The 14,559-nt window shown below is 46.9% G+C and overlaps 1 protein-coding gene across 2 annotated transcripts in view; it reads left to right on the top strand.

Moving 5' to 3' along the window:
• The first annotated feature begins 23 nt into the window (after positions 1-23).
• The window catches only part of NSF (N-ethylmaleimide sensitive factor, vesicle fusing ATPase), an 85,305-nt gene continuing 70,769 nt past the window's right edge, over positions 24-14,559 (top strand). For both annotated transcript variants that reach the window (XM_054224536.1, XM_054224537.1), the window contains exons 1-2: positions 24-118; positions 14,183-14,268. In XM_054224536.1, the coding sequence (XP_054080511.1) occupies positions 107-118; positions 14,183-14,268 (98 nt within the window). In that variant the 5' untranslated portion in view covers positions 24-106. The remainder of the gene's footprint in view (positions 119-14,182; positions 14,269-14,559) is intronic.

The following is a 14,559-nucleotide window of genomic DNA, read 5'->3' as shown; positions in this document are numbered from 1 at the left end:
GCCGCGGCGCCTGCGCTGCACCGCCCCCTGGCGGCGGCGGGGCGGGACCGTGGCTGCGGCGCGGCTGTCGGGCGGCGCGGCGCTGCGGGCCGGGTGCAGCGGCAAGATGGCGGGGCGGGTAAGTGGGAGGGGGGGACGGGGACCCGGACCCTTCCCGCCCTGCCGCTACCTGCCCCTCCGCTTCGGCTCCTCGCTGGGCGCTGGGGCGCTTCGGTGGCTTCTCGCAGCCCCGCTGACGGGGTGGTCGTTCAGCCCTGGGGGGGTGGGGGGGTCCCCCCGTGGGTGCTGTGAGGCTGTGGCGACCCCCTCAGCGGTGTGGGGTCCCCTGAGGGTGCAGTGAGGCCGGGGAGGCCCCTCTCCCTGTGAGGCAGGAGTGTCGGGTCCCCCAGGGGTGGCGTGGGGCTGAGGTGATGTGGCGCATGGGGCAGGACTGCGGGGCTCCCTCAGGAGCACTATGAGGCCAGGGTGACCCCTCTCCCTCTGGGGCAGGATTTTAGGGTCCCCCAGGGATGCTGTGGGGCCGGGGTGGCCTCTTGGTGACGTGGGGTGTGGGGCAGGGCTGTGGGGTTCCCTCAGGAGCGCTGTGAGGCCGGGGTGAGCCCTCTCCCTGTGAGCGCGGGGCAGGATTAAGCGCTCACTAAGGGTGCTGTGAGGTTGCAGTGCCCCTGTGGGATGCAGGGCAGGATTTTAGGGTGCCCTAGGGGTGCTGCGAGCCTGGGGTCACCCCTCAGTGCTGTGGGGTGAGCTTCTAGGGCGCCCTCAGGAGCACCATGCGGCTGGGGTGACCCCTCTCCCCATGGGGTGTGGGGCAGGACCCTGGGGTCCCCTAAGGCTGCTATGAAGCCCTAGTGATCTTTGGGTGCTGCTGTGAGGATTTAGGGTGCCATAGGGGTGCTGTGAGGCTGTGGTGACCCCTCTCCCTGGGGGATGTGGAGCAGGGTCTTCTAAGGATGCTGTGAGAGTGGGGTGACCCCTTGGCGCTCTGGGAGCAGGATTGTGGGATTCCCCGAGGGCCTCCATGAGGCTGGGGTGACTCCTGTCCCTGTGGGGTGTCTGTCAGGATTTTAGAGTCCCCTAAGGGTGCTATGAGGCTGTGGTGACCCCTCAGTGCTGTGGGATATGGGGCAGGTTTGTAGGGTTCTCTGAGGCCCTAGAGACTCCTCTGCCCCGTGGGCACCAGCCAGCCACCCTGCTGTGGTGTGGGTCCAAATGGTGTTGAGTTTAAACACACCTTAAGGGTTGTGCAGCGATTTTATTCCGTTGTTTATTTAACAAATAAAAAAATCCCTTATCGGTGATTGCTTAGATAATATCAGCAAGTGTCCTAAAAGGCCTTAAACTGTGAAGGAACAGTCTTGTCTGTCAAATCACTTTTTGTAGTGCCTTGTATGTCTCCTCTGTTTTCAGGTGTCCATCTCCGAGTGCTGCAAGGTGCAGTTAAGATTGCTCTTCTCTTTGCCATCAGCTCAGTCATGCTTAGCTGGATAACAGCTTGTGAAAGTCACATTTTTCATTAATCTCTGCTTCAGGCTGAAATTTCTGTCTTGGTCAAACAATCCAGCGATTGAGATCTTGGGGACTGGATTCTTTTTTTCATAGTTTTTTGTGCTGTGGTTTGTCTGGTGGATGCATCGACAGATGGTGCAGTGGTGTGATGCAGAGCAGTGGAGGTTAGAGCAGTGGTGAGAAATTTGGCCCAGTGATAAGCTGTGTGTCACAGGTGAGCAGATCTGCTCGAGTGCCACCTCTAAAATGTGGCTGATTAATTGAGGAAAAAAAAAAAAATCACATGTTTTGCAGTCTCTCTCTTGTTAAGAGCTTTTCTTTTGTCCCTGATCCAGATACGTGGTCTCTCTTTCTTTCTTGCACCTTTTTTTCTTCATCGCACCCTTTGCAGCCAACCCAGGAGAAATCTGTGTGTTTTGACTAGCTTTTTTGCAGCTTCCTGTTGCCAGAAACAGGAGCCCAGTGCTTTCATCAGTGGTAAGATCATTTTAGCCACAATCAACGTCGTGCTGAGACTCCTTGTAGCCTAAACCAGTCTGGCTGCAGTGGTCTTGTCTTGCACCCTGATCACTTGCTCCCCTGAGCCTTTTCAGCGTCGACAGAGAAAACTGTGTAGTTCGATGAGTTAATTTTCAGCTGCCCTCGTGTACTGGAAAGGCTCAGCAAAGGGCCTGAGTGCTGGAGGTGGTGACAGGGGCTGTGGGGAGGAAGGAGAGGGATGAGCCCCAACTTTTTCCTGCTGCTGGGAGCTTTTGTGCTACTAAACACCTGAAAAAATGTCCCTTTATTTGGCCAACTTGGAAGCCTGGTGGAGGAAAGAGGGGATTTATACAAATTTAAGAGAAAGACTGGAGCTTAATTGCCTTGTAATCTGGCAATTTGAGTGGGTGATGCTTTCCTTGGGTTACGAGGAAGCTTCCAGTGTTTTCATGATTTATCTACAAATATTGCAGAATTATCAAATTATTTAATACTGTGAAGAGGGTTCTTAAGCAAAGTGTTTAATACCATTTTTCTGAGTTTGATCCAGTCTTGCAGTGTGTTGAATGCTGTTCATGTAAATTAACAAACGAGCTGCCTGCTCCCTCCAGCTTGCATGTGGGATAGCAGCAGCTCTGAAGAGGGCGCGGAGGTCAGGGTGAGCAAGCAGCAGCAGGCGTTCCGGATGTGACATTGGATCTATTGTGATCCTTGTCTGTATAAATAAGGAACAGTAGGTAGGAGGATGGTGGTGTGTGATATCGCTGGGTACAACAGGTGAGTCTGATCCTGGAACACTGATGCTGTTCTGTTGTCAGCATTTTTAAAAGGTGGTTAAAACTGGCGAATGGGTAGAGGAAGCTTCGGTGACTATTTCTGGCCTGAAAAAATGTCCTGCAATGCAATTTGGAGCTTAGCCTTTTTATTAGACCCATGTGATTTGATTTGCGTATGTATTCTTTTACAGAGAGAAATGAATCACTTTCCTGATGTAGAAGAGAGACAAAACTTTTATACCTCTAGTTATGTTTTAAATAATTTAGACAAACGATAAGCCAAATCTTATTAATTGTCTAGTGCTGTTTCAGGTATATTACTCTGCTCCCTTTATTGCACTGGGGTTCCTCAATTGCAAGGAAGAGACAGTGATTAAAGGTGATTGAAATTTATAGGAAAAATATTTTATGATGATTAGAAATAATGGTTGTTTCTGTTATAATTTATTCTGCGTCTCTGCGCGGTAATCATTAGGCACGCAAACAGCGCTCTGAGTCTTGCCAAGACATCAGCCAGTATTTACTGCAGAAGCAGGAATGGCGTAAAGCTGTCTAGCTGTGTCCGTAGTTGGTTATGGATCCCTTGTACTAAAACTGGACTTCTGGAAGTTAACTGGTGCTGTCTGTAGCTTCGAACCTCATTAGGAATTAGTTCTCAAGGGGATGTAGAAAGGCCAGATGATTTCTCTGCCTTGTTCCAGCCAGTGTCAAGCTGTTGATCTGGAACGGGCTGTGCCTGTGCCAGATTGAAGAGCTACATAGAGAAATGGTGCAGGAGATGAAGCAGGTCTGTGTGACTGCAGTTTTTCTCTTGCAAGCTGGCAGGAGGTCTGTCTGTCTGTCTTCAGAGAGGAAATCGTGTGCTGAGTGGTGATTTGGTAACGTGGATGTTGGTGTCTCTCAGAGACACTAGTGTTTGTTTTTTTTTTTCTTTAAGGAATATTAAAGTCTTGTAATAGCTGCAGCTTGTATAACAGTTCATGATGATTAGAAATATTGGCTGTTTTATGTAGTGTGAATGGTATAACAACCTTAATTTTTCTTTATTTGCTATTTGGGACTCATTTGGAGTGGTATTGCCATTAGCCCAGTGGTCGGAGACACTCACCTGTTTGCTTCTTGGGAGAGATTCACATCTGTATTGGGTTGGAAATGGTTTTGGTTTCACTCGGGCACCAGCCGATGTTGGTTTGCCTTACAGAACTGTGCCATAACTCCTCCAGAAGAGCTTGTGCCTTGAGCAGAAGATGTATTGCTCTTGAAATCAACCGTCAAATTGAGAAGTGTAGCCATAATGGGAAGGGTGGTGAAGGACAGGCTGCATCCCTCCGTGTTTTGTGATGCTGAAGGTATTGCTGGACTAACGTGTGCTCTCGTGTACTCCTTCCAGTCAATGCCGGGGCAGTTTTAGGTTGGATAGTTTGGTGGAAACTTTGAAATAATGAGGGCTGGATTTTATGTTTATGGGTTAAAGCTTTGAAGTCTGATTTCTGCTAACATATGGAAGCAGCCTTCATAGATGCAGGTGTCATCAGGCAACTAAAGAAACATTTATGAATCAACTTACTTCCTTCTTGCAGTGTGGTACTGATCCTTCTATTATCACTTATCTTTTTTTAGTGTTTCCTAATATGTAGTATGATGAAATAGGGTTTTAGCAATGTTTTAGGGAAATGGGAGAAAACTAAATCTGAATCTCTGAGATCACTTCTGCAGCTGCATACCTGTCTTGTGAAATCATCGCCAATAGACTCGTGCCCTTCTTGCAGGGCTTCTGCATTATAAAATCCCACGCTAAATTATCGAGAATAAAATTCTGACAACCCTGTGACCACGTGAGTGTGTTTGAGCATGGGATATCTGACCTTGTCATCTTTGATTAGTTTGTTGCTTGCCTTAGTTTTGCAGCAGCAGTGTGCCCAAAGCCATACGTAAAAAGACAACGCAATGGGGAGATGTCAGTGCTGCCACTCCATCTCCCGTTCTGGGGGTGCTGGTATGTCACACCTCTTATAGTGGACAGGCCAGAACGACTATGTTTTGTTATGAATTTTTCTTAGTAGGAAAAATCTGTAAAAATCGAAGAATCCTTTTAAGGATCATTTCAAGTGTGAATTTCTTAAATGTTACTTTTTTGAAAAATTTTATTCCCATAGCACAGCAAGGTCTTCTCTCTTCCTGTCCTCTGTTCTGTGTCCTGAACCTTAGAGCCCAGAGGTCATTCAGGAGAAGGCCTTGTGGTTTAGGAGATGTCTTCCCTGTAAATTTGGAGGGTGTTCTGTCATAAAATCAGCTCTGCTTGAGTCAGCAGAAAACCTGTCCTTAGAAAATAGTCGTACTTCTATTTTGCTAAATTGCTCCTCAGGCAGGACATACTTCTCAGTGAAATAAAGTTATGATTGATTTCTGACTTTACATGAAAATGTACCAAAAAATCTGAGAACTAAAAATTAGATCCTTGAGGCATGATTTGATCTTTTTTTTTTTTGATCCAGGTGGGAGTTGGTGGATACTGCCCAAATGCATCCAGAAGCGTGAGAGAGGGGACAGGCTTTAGGAAGCCCCGGTGCAGTGACTGCTAGCAGACCCCCGAGCAGCATGACAGATAGCGATGATCTTAGTAACTGCGATATTTTTTTGGAGGGACAAGGTTCAGAGCGTGGTCTCTACATGACACAGTCGTTCATATACCTGTCAGGATGCTGTCAAATCAGGGAAGTTCCCTGGCAGAGACCAGAGTTTTGTGACTCGATATCCATATTGTCCATCGTCAGAAGTTTGTTGGCCTCCAGGAATTGGAGAGTTGTGTTGGAGAAGAGAAAAATTCAAGCAAGGAACACAATTGCTACAATTAATAGAAAAGCTTTCAACGCAGTATCCTATTACTCCATCTTTGCGCCAACTGAGGATACTACTGCTTGTTAAATCAAGGCTGAATATATAGTTCTTCAGGCGCTCTCTTGTCCTGCGCTTGCACTGGTGTGCTCTTCCCTGCCTATGTGTGTCAGATGCTCAGTTCAGGAAGGTCAAATGTTTGCAGTGTAAAAAGATTTAACGCTTTCCTCTAGTCTCCTGGGATGCAATAAAGCAGTGACCGTCTGTCAAGACGTCTGGAGTAATTTATGCCCTAGAGTTGTGTCAACTTGTGTGCTTTTTGTGTAGAAAATACAGAAATACTTGCATCTTAGACACAAACTGCTTACGACTGGGCAGCGTTTGGTACATCAGTGTTCTGGAGGAGTTTAGTGCCAGAACGCAGTGGGGTAAGCTGCAAGTATACAGGGATAGCAGCATCTCAGGCTTTCACGAGGGAAATCCCAAGTTTAAGGGGATATTTTTAGTCTTGTTCCTGTTGTTATTGGGTAACTTCTCAAAATAAATGGGAAGAAGTTTGCGTCCATTGGGTGTCCTCACAGCTAATGTGTCAAAATCCCATGACTCGCATCCTAGGCTGGCAGCTTAGACCTGGTTGTGTGACGTTTCATTCCTTTAAGCACTTTTAAAACAGGTTTAGATGAAACATGACAAGTAGCAATTCCCTGTAATTAAATTGTTGATCATCTTGACTTGCGGAAGAAACGTGAGGCAACATCCACTCCAAAAATGGATGTGTTAATTACAAATGCACCTATTCTGGGTCGTTATTGCTTAATTGGAAGGTGGAGCTGATGTTTGTGCTAAATTGTCAGGAAACAGCTTCCCAGTTTATGGCACAGCAGCCCAGTACAGATGTATTCTCTGAAATCACTTTACTGATCACATTGTAAGGAACTGGTACGGAGAATGACATCTTTGGGCACAGCGACCTGTTCCAGTGGATTATAGATGCTGTGTGATATTAGTAGCTCGTAGAAGTTCTCCTTTAGCACCTTTCTTTCTCTTGCTCTTTTAGATCAGGCAAACCGTTCCGTCTTGGAACTGTAAATTGTATCTCTGACAACATTGCAAAATAATGGAAACTGTACGGCCAAATTCCCAAAGTTACATATGTCTTAACTGCCCTGGGTAAAGGAGTGTTGGAGTTACAAAGCTCCCGTTGCAGAACGGAATTCATTTGGCTGTAAACTTTGCAAACAAAGGGTAAGCAGCAGTCGCCACCCTCAAAACCAATATCCTCTCATTGCTAAGATAGGCACTTCCGCGCTAATAAAGTGGATTTCGTCTGCTAAGACGGAAGTAATTTCTAGATTACTGCCCAGGCCCACGGGGGGAGCGCATGTCTGCTATGAGATAAGGAAAACAGAAAATGTGTTAAGTGTATATTGCATATAAAGACCTGCCAGCGAAGACTAGTTGGTGTCTGTATTGCTGACCCCGCTGAGGGTTGGGCTTGACCTCCCTTGCTGGTGTAGGTAACTCTGTTATCAGATGAGGAGGAGAAAGCTACCTGTGGCGCAGGCATGGAACAGTGCAGGGGAAAACATTCCCTGTTTCCTTCCTGTCCCTGGGTGATTCAGGGGGTGATGCGAACTCTTCCCTCGCCCCTATTTTAAGCCGTTTGGGGTTCCGTGTCAGCAGCTGGTGTGTGTGGCACAGCCGTGGTGCTGCCGGAGCCAGCGCAGGGAGAGGATTCCTAGCGCTGGGGGTGCGGGAAGGAGGGTGCCGTCTCATCCCTCGCTCCTGTCCGGACGCCGTGCTGAGGCTGTCTTGGTGTTGGTTGGCTCAGAGTTCCCTGTCTTTGACGAAAATTTAAATGTTAATTCTGAGATTTTAACTTTCCTAATGTGCTCCTCTTTTAGTAGGAGAAGAAAATCAGAATTTGTGAGCGTGTTATCAAGAGAGAACGCAGGAGATAAAAGCTTCCAGGAAAGTAACCTAGAGGTCAGTTGGAGCAGATGGAAAGGCCGGTCCTGAGCAGCCAGGCAGGGCTGCCTGTCCCGGGGGACAGCGAGCTTAACCTGCCGGGCACAGCAGGGCGCTCTGACTCACTGGAGATCTGGAAAGGAAACCTGTCTTGCCACTCCTGCTGTTCCAAAAAGTTATCTGTAGGTGTTTGATCTCTTCTTGTAGCTGCAGAACTCTGGAAGCTTTATTCAAGTAATTTTTTTTTTTTGAGGTGTCCAGAAAAACCTTCTGCAAACTTCCTTAACTTCCTTTTTGTCTCTCTTTGTTTTTTTTGTTGTTTTTTTTGCTAATTTTAGAAACACAGCATTTGGGACATCTCCTGTTGCTGAGTCTGGTTCCTGTTGTAGGCATCATGTTGTTATTCCTTTCATAAATATTACTGAATGCCTTCTTCAGAGGAGTTTTGGTGTTGTCTTTACTGTTTCCCGCTATAGGCCATTACGGTGCCAGCTTCCTCTTCTGGTCAGGAACCCTGTCTTCACTGCTAGGCAGTAGCTGTGATAGCGTTGCTATTGTTTTATACCAATTTCTCCTGTCCTTTAGTGTGGAATTGTTTTTCCTCTCCATTTTCAGCTCCATGGTGTATGTGTATGTAGAGAGACAGTAGTCATAATCCTCCTCAGGCATTTCTTGCTGGGAGACCTTGATTTGTCTCCTTCTCCCAGGCTATTGCTGACCCAGCTCTGCTGCAGCTCATCTTTCTGCGTGCCAGTGTTTGTCATCTGTGTGCAGCTGGCTCCTGATGTTTGCGGTTTTAATGTTCATCTTGGATCCTGTTGTTACTTGGTCCATTGGATTTTTATATCGGGCAATGCTTCATGCATGTCTGCTTTCCGTCAGCAGCACAGTCCTGGACAGTGTAGGGTCTACATATCATCACCTCTGTTCCTTGTTTATCTTCAGAGCTCCTTTAGTATCATAATTCTTCCTTTCAGTATTCAAACTTAATTTTATTTGCAGCCTTTTAGTGGTGAATGAGTGTGTGACTTCAAACACCTTCGAGTCAGCCGTGCTGCCACGCAGCCACCAGGCAGGCACACGTCTGCTTGGTCCTCAGTAAATATGGACTAAACTTTCTTCCTAAGAATATCTGCTGTACAGGTTCCTTGTTGTCCTCTTCTCTGTGCGATGAAGCTCTGGGCTCGGAGGCGCTGTGGTGCCTCAGAGCTGTTACCAGAGAGGTTTTTGGAGTGGGGGATCCCCATTTCTGCGCAGCTGGCAATGGGCTCTCCAGAGGAAACAGAAATTTCAAGTATTCAGAGTTGTCGTGTTTCTTAACGCTTGTCTGCCAACATCAGCATGACAGAAATTATGTATCTGTACAGATGCATATACATGCATGCATATATCTATGTCTATATGTTTTACACAAAAGAAAATTTTAAACGTACAACACTAACTATTTGTCTTACAAACCCCGTAGAAACAGTGTACAGAACAAAACCTGCCTCGGCTTTAGAAGCTGTTCCATAATCTCGTGGGTGGGATCAGGAGATGAAAGGAGTTAAGCTGTTTCAAATGAAGAGCATCTCTGCCTTAGCATGTAATATTTTAGCTCTTCTATTCAGTAGCAGCTGACAGGTAGTAGTGCGCTTCTATTATCTACCACCAACTTATCTCCTGTGGGGTCTGAGTAATGGGAAACATGTTTTTCTTTAGCTTCCTCTATCATCAGCCTTAACAATTCCCAAATATTAGCTGCATTTTTGTACTATGTGCTCGCCCACGTAACAATGTAATACAGCGTACCAGCTGTAATATTCCAGAGATTTTTATTATTCATTCTTTTTCCCAGTCACATTTTAAACCAGCAGTTCTTTGCTTTTGCTTCAGGTGCTTGTTTTGAAATTTGGAAGGAGAAAAGGTGCGTTTCGTGTACGTATGCAAGTATCCAGATAACTTCGCATTGCTTTCTGGGCTGAGCTCTTATGAAATGCAAGGAAAACTCAGTTCTGTATTTTTGTGGAGGAAAACTGGAATCCCTGCAATCCATGCAAAAAAAAAAAAGATCTCCGAAAGATCCAATCTTACGGTGATTTTTCTATTATGAAGCTGTTTGCTCTTTGGGGCAACTTTAACTTTGCAAAAGTAAAATATGTCAGCATCAGTGAGCCTCCTGGCGCTGGGGTTTCACGGTTAGCATCAGCTCAGTGGCAGAGGAGTAGAGGCAACGTTACTGCTTTGTCATAAATCCAAAAGTGAGGTCCTTCACGTTTGCCTTTCAGTGTAAGATTTATCAGTGCATCATGTTGTCTCATTTTTTCTCTTGGTAAACAGAAGGAATATTGGAGTAGACCTCCGAGTAGACATGGATTTAATAGTGGATGCTGCATGACCGATGATGGATGCCTCTCGCTGAGGGTGTTTTAGAAAGAAGGTGCTGCCTCCCATGTGGAGTCACCTCCCTACAACTTCGGTGTCCTTGGAGTCTCCTCCTTGCATGTTTATGTTTTTATGTTTATATGTAGGGGAAGGACTGGAGGCAGAGAAGACTTCTTCTATTTTAGGCCTAATCATGGAATGGTTTAGGTTTGAAGGGACCTTCAAGCCCACCCAGTGCCACCCCCTGCCCTGGGCAGGGACACCTCCCACCAGCCCAGGTTGCTCCAAGCCGCGTCCAACCTGGCCTTGAACCCCTCCAGGGATGGGGCAGCCACAGCTTCTCTGGGCAACCTGGGCCAGGGGCTCACCACCCTCAGAGGGGAACATTTCTTCCTGAGATCTAATCTAAATCTCCCCTCTTTCAGTTTGAAGCCATTCCCCCTCGTCCTATCACTATGTGCCCTTGTAAAAAGTCCCTCTCCAGCTTTTTCTTGTAGGCCCCCTTCAGATACTGGAAGGGGCTCTGAGGTCTCCCCGGAGCCTTCTCTTCCCCAGGCTGAACCCCCCCAGCTCTCTCAGCCTGTCCCCACAGCAGAGGGGCTCCAGCCCTCCCAGCATCTCCGGGGCCTCCTCTGGCCCCGCTCCAACAGCTCCGTGTCCTTCTGCTGTTGGTGCCCCAGAGCTGGAGGCAGCGCTGCAGGGGGGTCTCACAACACTTAATATGTCTGTTGTGGACATGGGCATAACCGCAACCTGTGAAGATGTATATGGGTCACCTTCAAACTTGTCCCGACGGCAGTGTGACTGCAGCAGATGGCATTCCCTGTCACCTGCAAGATCTGCTCTGGTGGTTTGCTAGAGCTGAGCTTCCTGTTGCCGTGCCTAGTTGCCAGCAGTAACCTGCTAGTTAGCTTAAAATTAGCTTGTGTAAATATACTTGAAGATTCCTTAGAAACGCCCTTAAGGGTTTTGCTTCCCCGGTTCCCCGACGCGTGCTGTGCCAGTGCAGGCAGTGAGCGGTGGGCGGCAGAGAGGGGAGAGGGTGCAGCGTTCCAGGAGTCCTTGTGCTGGTGTCCTGGGAAGCTGGAACCTGAAGTGCAAGTGTTCCTTGACAGTACTACCGCTGGGGTATGATGGCCCTCCGGCCGTAGCTCAGGTTACGGCTTTGGACTGCTGCATTTATGCCAGAAAAGCTTGCTCAGGAGCAGCCAATGCCAACGTCCTTGCTGCGACAGCAGCGAGGGGATCCCTGACAAGGATCCTCGTGAGCCATCGTCTGGGGGTCGGAACACTGGGGTGAGGGGAGGCAAGAGAAAGCACCTGCAGTTCACTGCAGGGGTGTTCCTCCTTCTTGTCTGGGTGCTTTCCAGTTTCTGCATCTCTTCAGTGACCAGACTTCCTCAAATTGTCCTTTGTACGCTGGTGAAAACCTGCACCCATTGAGTGACGCCCGTGTCTTGCATGAGCTGTATTATGTTAAAAACACTTGTGTATATTGATGATGTATCGAAGTTCTGCAAAATGGCCTTGGAGCATGAGGAGGGCATATACTGGAGAGCTGAGAGTATGGCAGAGCTTAGAGAAGCGGTCTGAAATGGTGGGCATTGCCAAGGGAGAAACGGGCTTCTGCCAGACTCCCTGGAAGCGGGATGTGCCGGGCTCTGGGGTGGCTGGCGGAGTCAGTCCTGGTGCTGCTGGTACGTTATTTCTTGTGTCGGGTACTGAAGGATGTTTTGCCACACGTCTGTCGTGTTGTGGAGCTTGCATAAGGAGCACTCAGTGGTGGATTTCAAATGCATTCCTTTATATTTATGCATTTCCTTAAAGCAAAGCGTGCACGTTCCCAAAGGCGGATAGGAATAATGCAGAAGAACGGCGACTTTGCCAGGCGCTTGCTGTCAACGAGTAGGAAGCAGTTTGTCAGCAAGGATTAAAAATGCAGTTGAGGACTAGTGCTGTAAAAAGGCTTAATCCAGGAGCTCTGTGTTCGGTTTTCTCCAGAAATATCCTACCTAATGCGTTTTATCGGGGCATGCCCTTCACAAAGTAGTCCCCTCGCAAATGGAAGGAGAAATGAGAAAATGGTGAATGCTTTTTTGTGCCAAGTGCCCAAAGATGGTGAGCCTTAACATGCAGGTTGTCAGAAGTCCACTGATATTCATGTATTTTTTTATTACAAGAATATTTGAGTCTCTTATTACGCTTGAGATTTATGTAGATAAATCTATTTCAAGGCTGAAAATGGAACCCTTTTCTGTTGTCACATCGGTCAAGGGCAATTGAGCACTATTCGATAAAAATAATGAATTAGTTCTTCTCCAAATAGCAAGCACTGGAGAAGAGTGAAGTTCTGACATATAAAGTTGATTAGAGCTGTAGGGCAGGCTTGCTCCGGTCCATGTGGAGGTGAATTTTCTCTGATTCTTCTCTTAAATTGCCCAAAGGGGTCGGGGGAGAAAGGCTGAGCAGGACGGTAACTCAAGGGAAATTATCTGGATGTGTGCGTTAGGATCAGTGCGTTTGTGCTCTCGTTGCTGGGATTTAAGGATGCCTTACGAGAAAATCCGTTCTGAATTGCTTTTAGCAGTAGGTTGACACGGGCAGTTTCTGTTGCACTGCCTGCAAGTTTGTATCTGACAAAGAAAATCGTGCTTTGATTCTAAAAGTAACATCCTGGGGGTCAAGTTTAGCTTTTCTCCAAGTTATTTTTTCAGTCTATAGCCAGTGTTAGAGACATCTTGCCTTCCCGTCCCTTTATCCACTTCTAGAGGCATTCTGAGCCCAATTTTCATCTTTCAGCCACTGTTTTGTGGAATAATTCTGCTGAAGCAGGTGAGGTTTTTAGGGATGTAGGAAAGGGCTGAGGTTTCTCTTTGGTTCTCCCCTGCTGCGCCCCCCCCAGATGCTGCCGTGGGATGGGATGGGATGGGATGGGGCAGCCCGGGCTGAGAGTTGGTGGTGTTTGGTTATTTTAGCTTCTGATTCGTGAGTAATAGCAGAGGGGGGGAAAAACTCAACAGATGCACTTGAAATAGGATCGCTCCTTTGACTTTAGAAAAAGGATGGGGGGGACACCCCCACAAAATTTGTTGCAGGGATTTTCTTTTTTTCTTTTTAATCGCGATAGGCTGAAACTGCCTGTTTAACTTAATTTTACTATCTGTGATGTTTTCTGTGGAGTAAGAAATATTGTTTGCATCGTGATGGTTCTTTTGAGAAGTTTTATAGAGAGATTCTGTGGAGGTGGAGAGCAGCTGGCTGAGAGTGACACCTTCCTGCGGACTCTTGGTGCTGCCCTGTCCTGCCTTGTTTGAGTGTGTATATCCGGAATGGATGTGCTCAGATCTCAGTTTTCTGAGTAAAGGGAGGGAAGAAGCAAGGTAATATCTTTATTCCACCCTCTTTTCCTCACATATTCTCTCTAACTGGGAGATTGTTGGTCTCTTCTCCTGAGGTGATAGGACAAGAGGAAACGGCCTCAAATTGCACCAGGGGAGGTTTGGGATGGATATTAGGAAGAATTTTTACACCGGGAGGGTTGTCAAGCATTGGAAGAGGTTGCCCAGGGCAGTGGTGGAGTCACCATCCCTGGAGGTCTCTAAAAGCTGGGCAGACGTGGTGCTGAGGGACATGGGTCAGTGGGGGTTTGGCAGTGTTGGGCTGATGGTGGGACTCCATGATCTGAAAGGTCCCTCCCAACCTGGATGATTCTCTGGTTGTAACCCAGCACAGCGTTACGGGATGGGGGTACCCAGGGTTGTAGTGGAACTGGTCCCTCTCTAGGCTGCTTTGCCGTAACAGCTTTCAAAACGTCCCAATGTCTTGTTCCTTGGCAAGAAATGCCTCCCAGTGAATGCTTTGGTTCCTGCTGGCAGGGTGTAGGGATCAGGGAGGTGACATGAACTCCAGGGTTCACTAGCAGGTTAACAGCATTGGCCTTGAAGGCTTTTTCTAGGTAATTTTTAGGTACTCTCCTAGGTATGATAGGAAATATTAAGGTATATTAGACTCACACAACATAGAGGTTTTGGCTACAAACATCTGTATTAAACAGAAGCATTTGGAGAAACCATGATGAGAGAGAGGAGTTCGTCAGGGCCAGTGGACGATGCTCAGAGTGTGTTAATACTCATGAGACCTATTTGTGTTTTATGGATTTCCAGAAGTTCCGAGGCTCGGCTTAGTAAAGGAAAAATAAAATTTTATTTGATAGTTTGTTTTTTTTTTTTCCTTTCCCTCTTTCTCTCTTTTAGTCCATGCAAGCAGCGAGATGTCCCACCGACGAGCTGTCATTAACCAACTGTGCTGTGGTGAATGAGAAGGACTTCCAGTCTGGGCAGTAAGTGTGCTCTCTTGCTCTTTCAACTTCTAACCGAAAAGGAATTGTTTTCAAAATTTGGATGGAGGTGGAATGGAATTTCAGCTTTGTGAAGGTGAATACAGTAGGTTAATTAACAAAACCTCTGCGTCTTTAGAGACCAAAATTTCAAATGTTCGTCCTTCTCAGAACTGGAGATACTAAAAAAAGGATAAGTTTTTCTCTGAAGCATTTATTGCTAAGAAACTGGATCTGCTTAACTAATTATAATCACTATTTTAATGAAAGGCTTCAGGCCTTTTTTGATCTTTT

The sequence above is a fragment of the Rissa tridactyla genome, chromosome 19 (assembly GCF_028500815.1).
Source record: "Rissa tridactyla isolate bRisTri1 chromosome 19, bRisTri1.patW.cur.20221130, whole genome shotgun sequence".
NCBI lineage: Eukaryota > Metazoa > Chordata > Aves > Charadriiformes > Laridae > Rissa > Rissa tridactyla.
The sequence above is the reverse complement of the archived record's forward strand: the minus strand, read 5'-3'. Positions and strand labels throughout refer to the sequence as shown.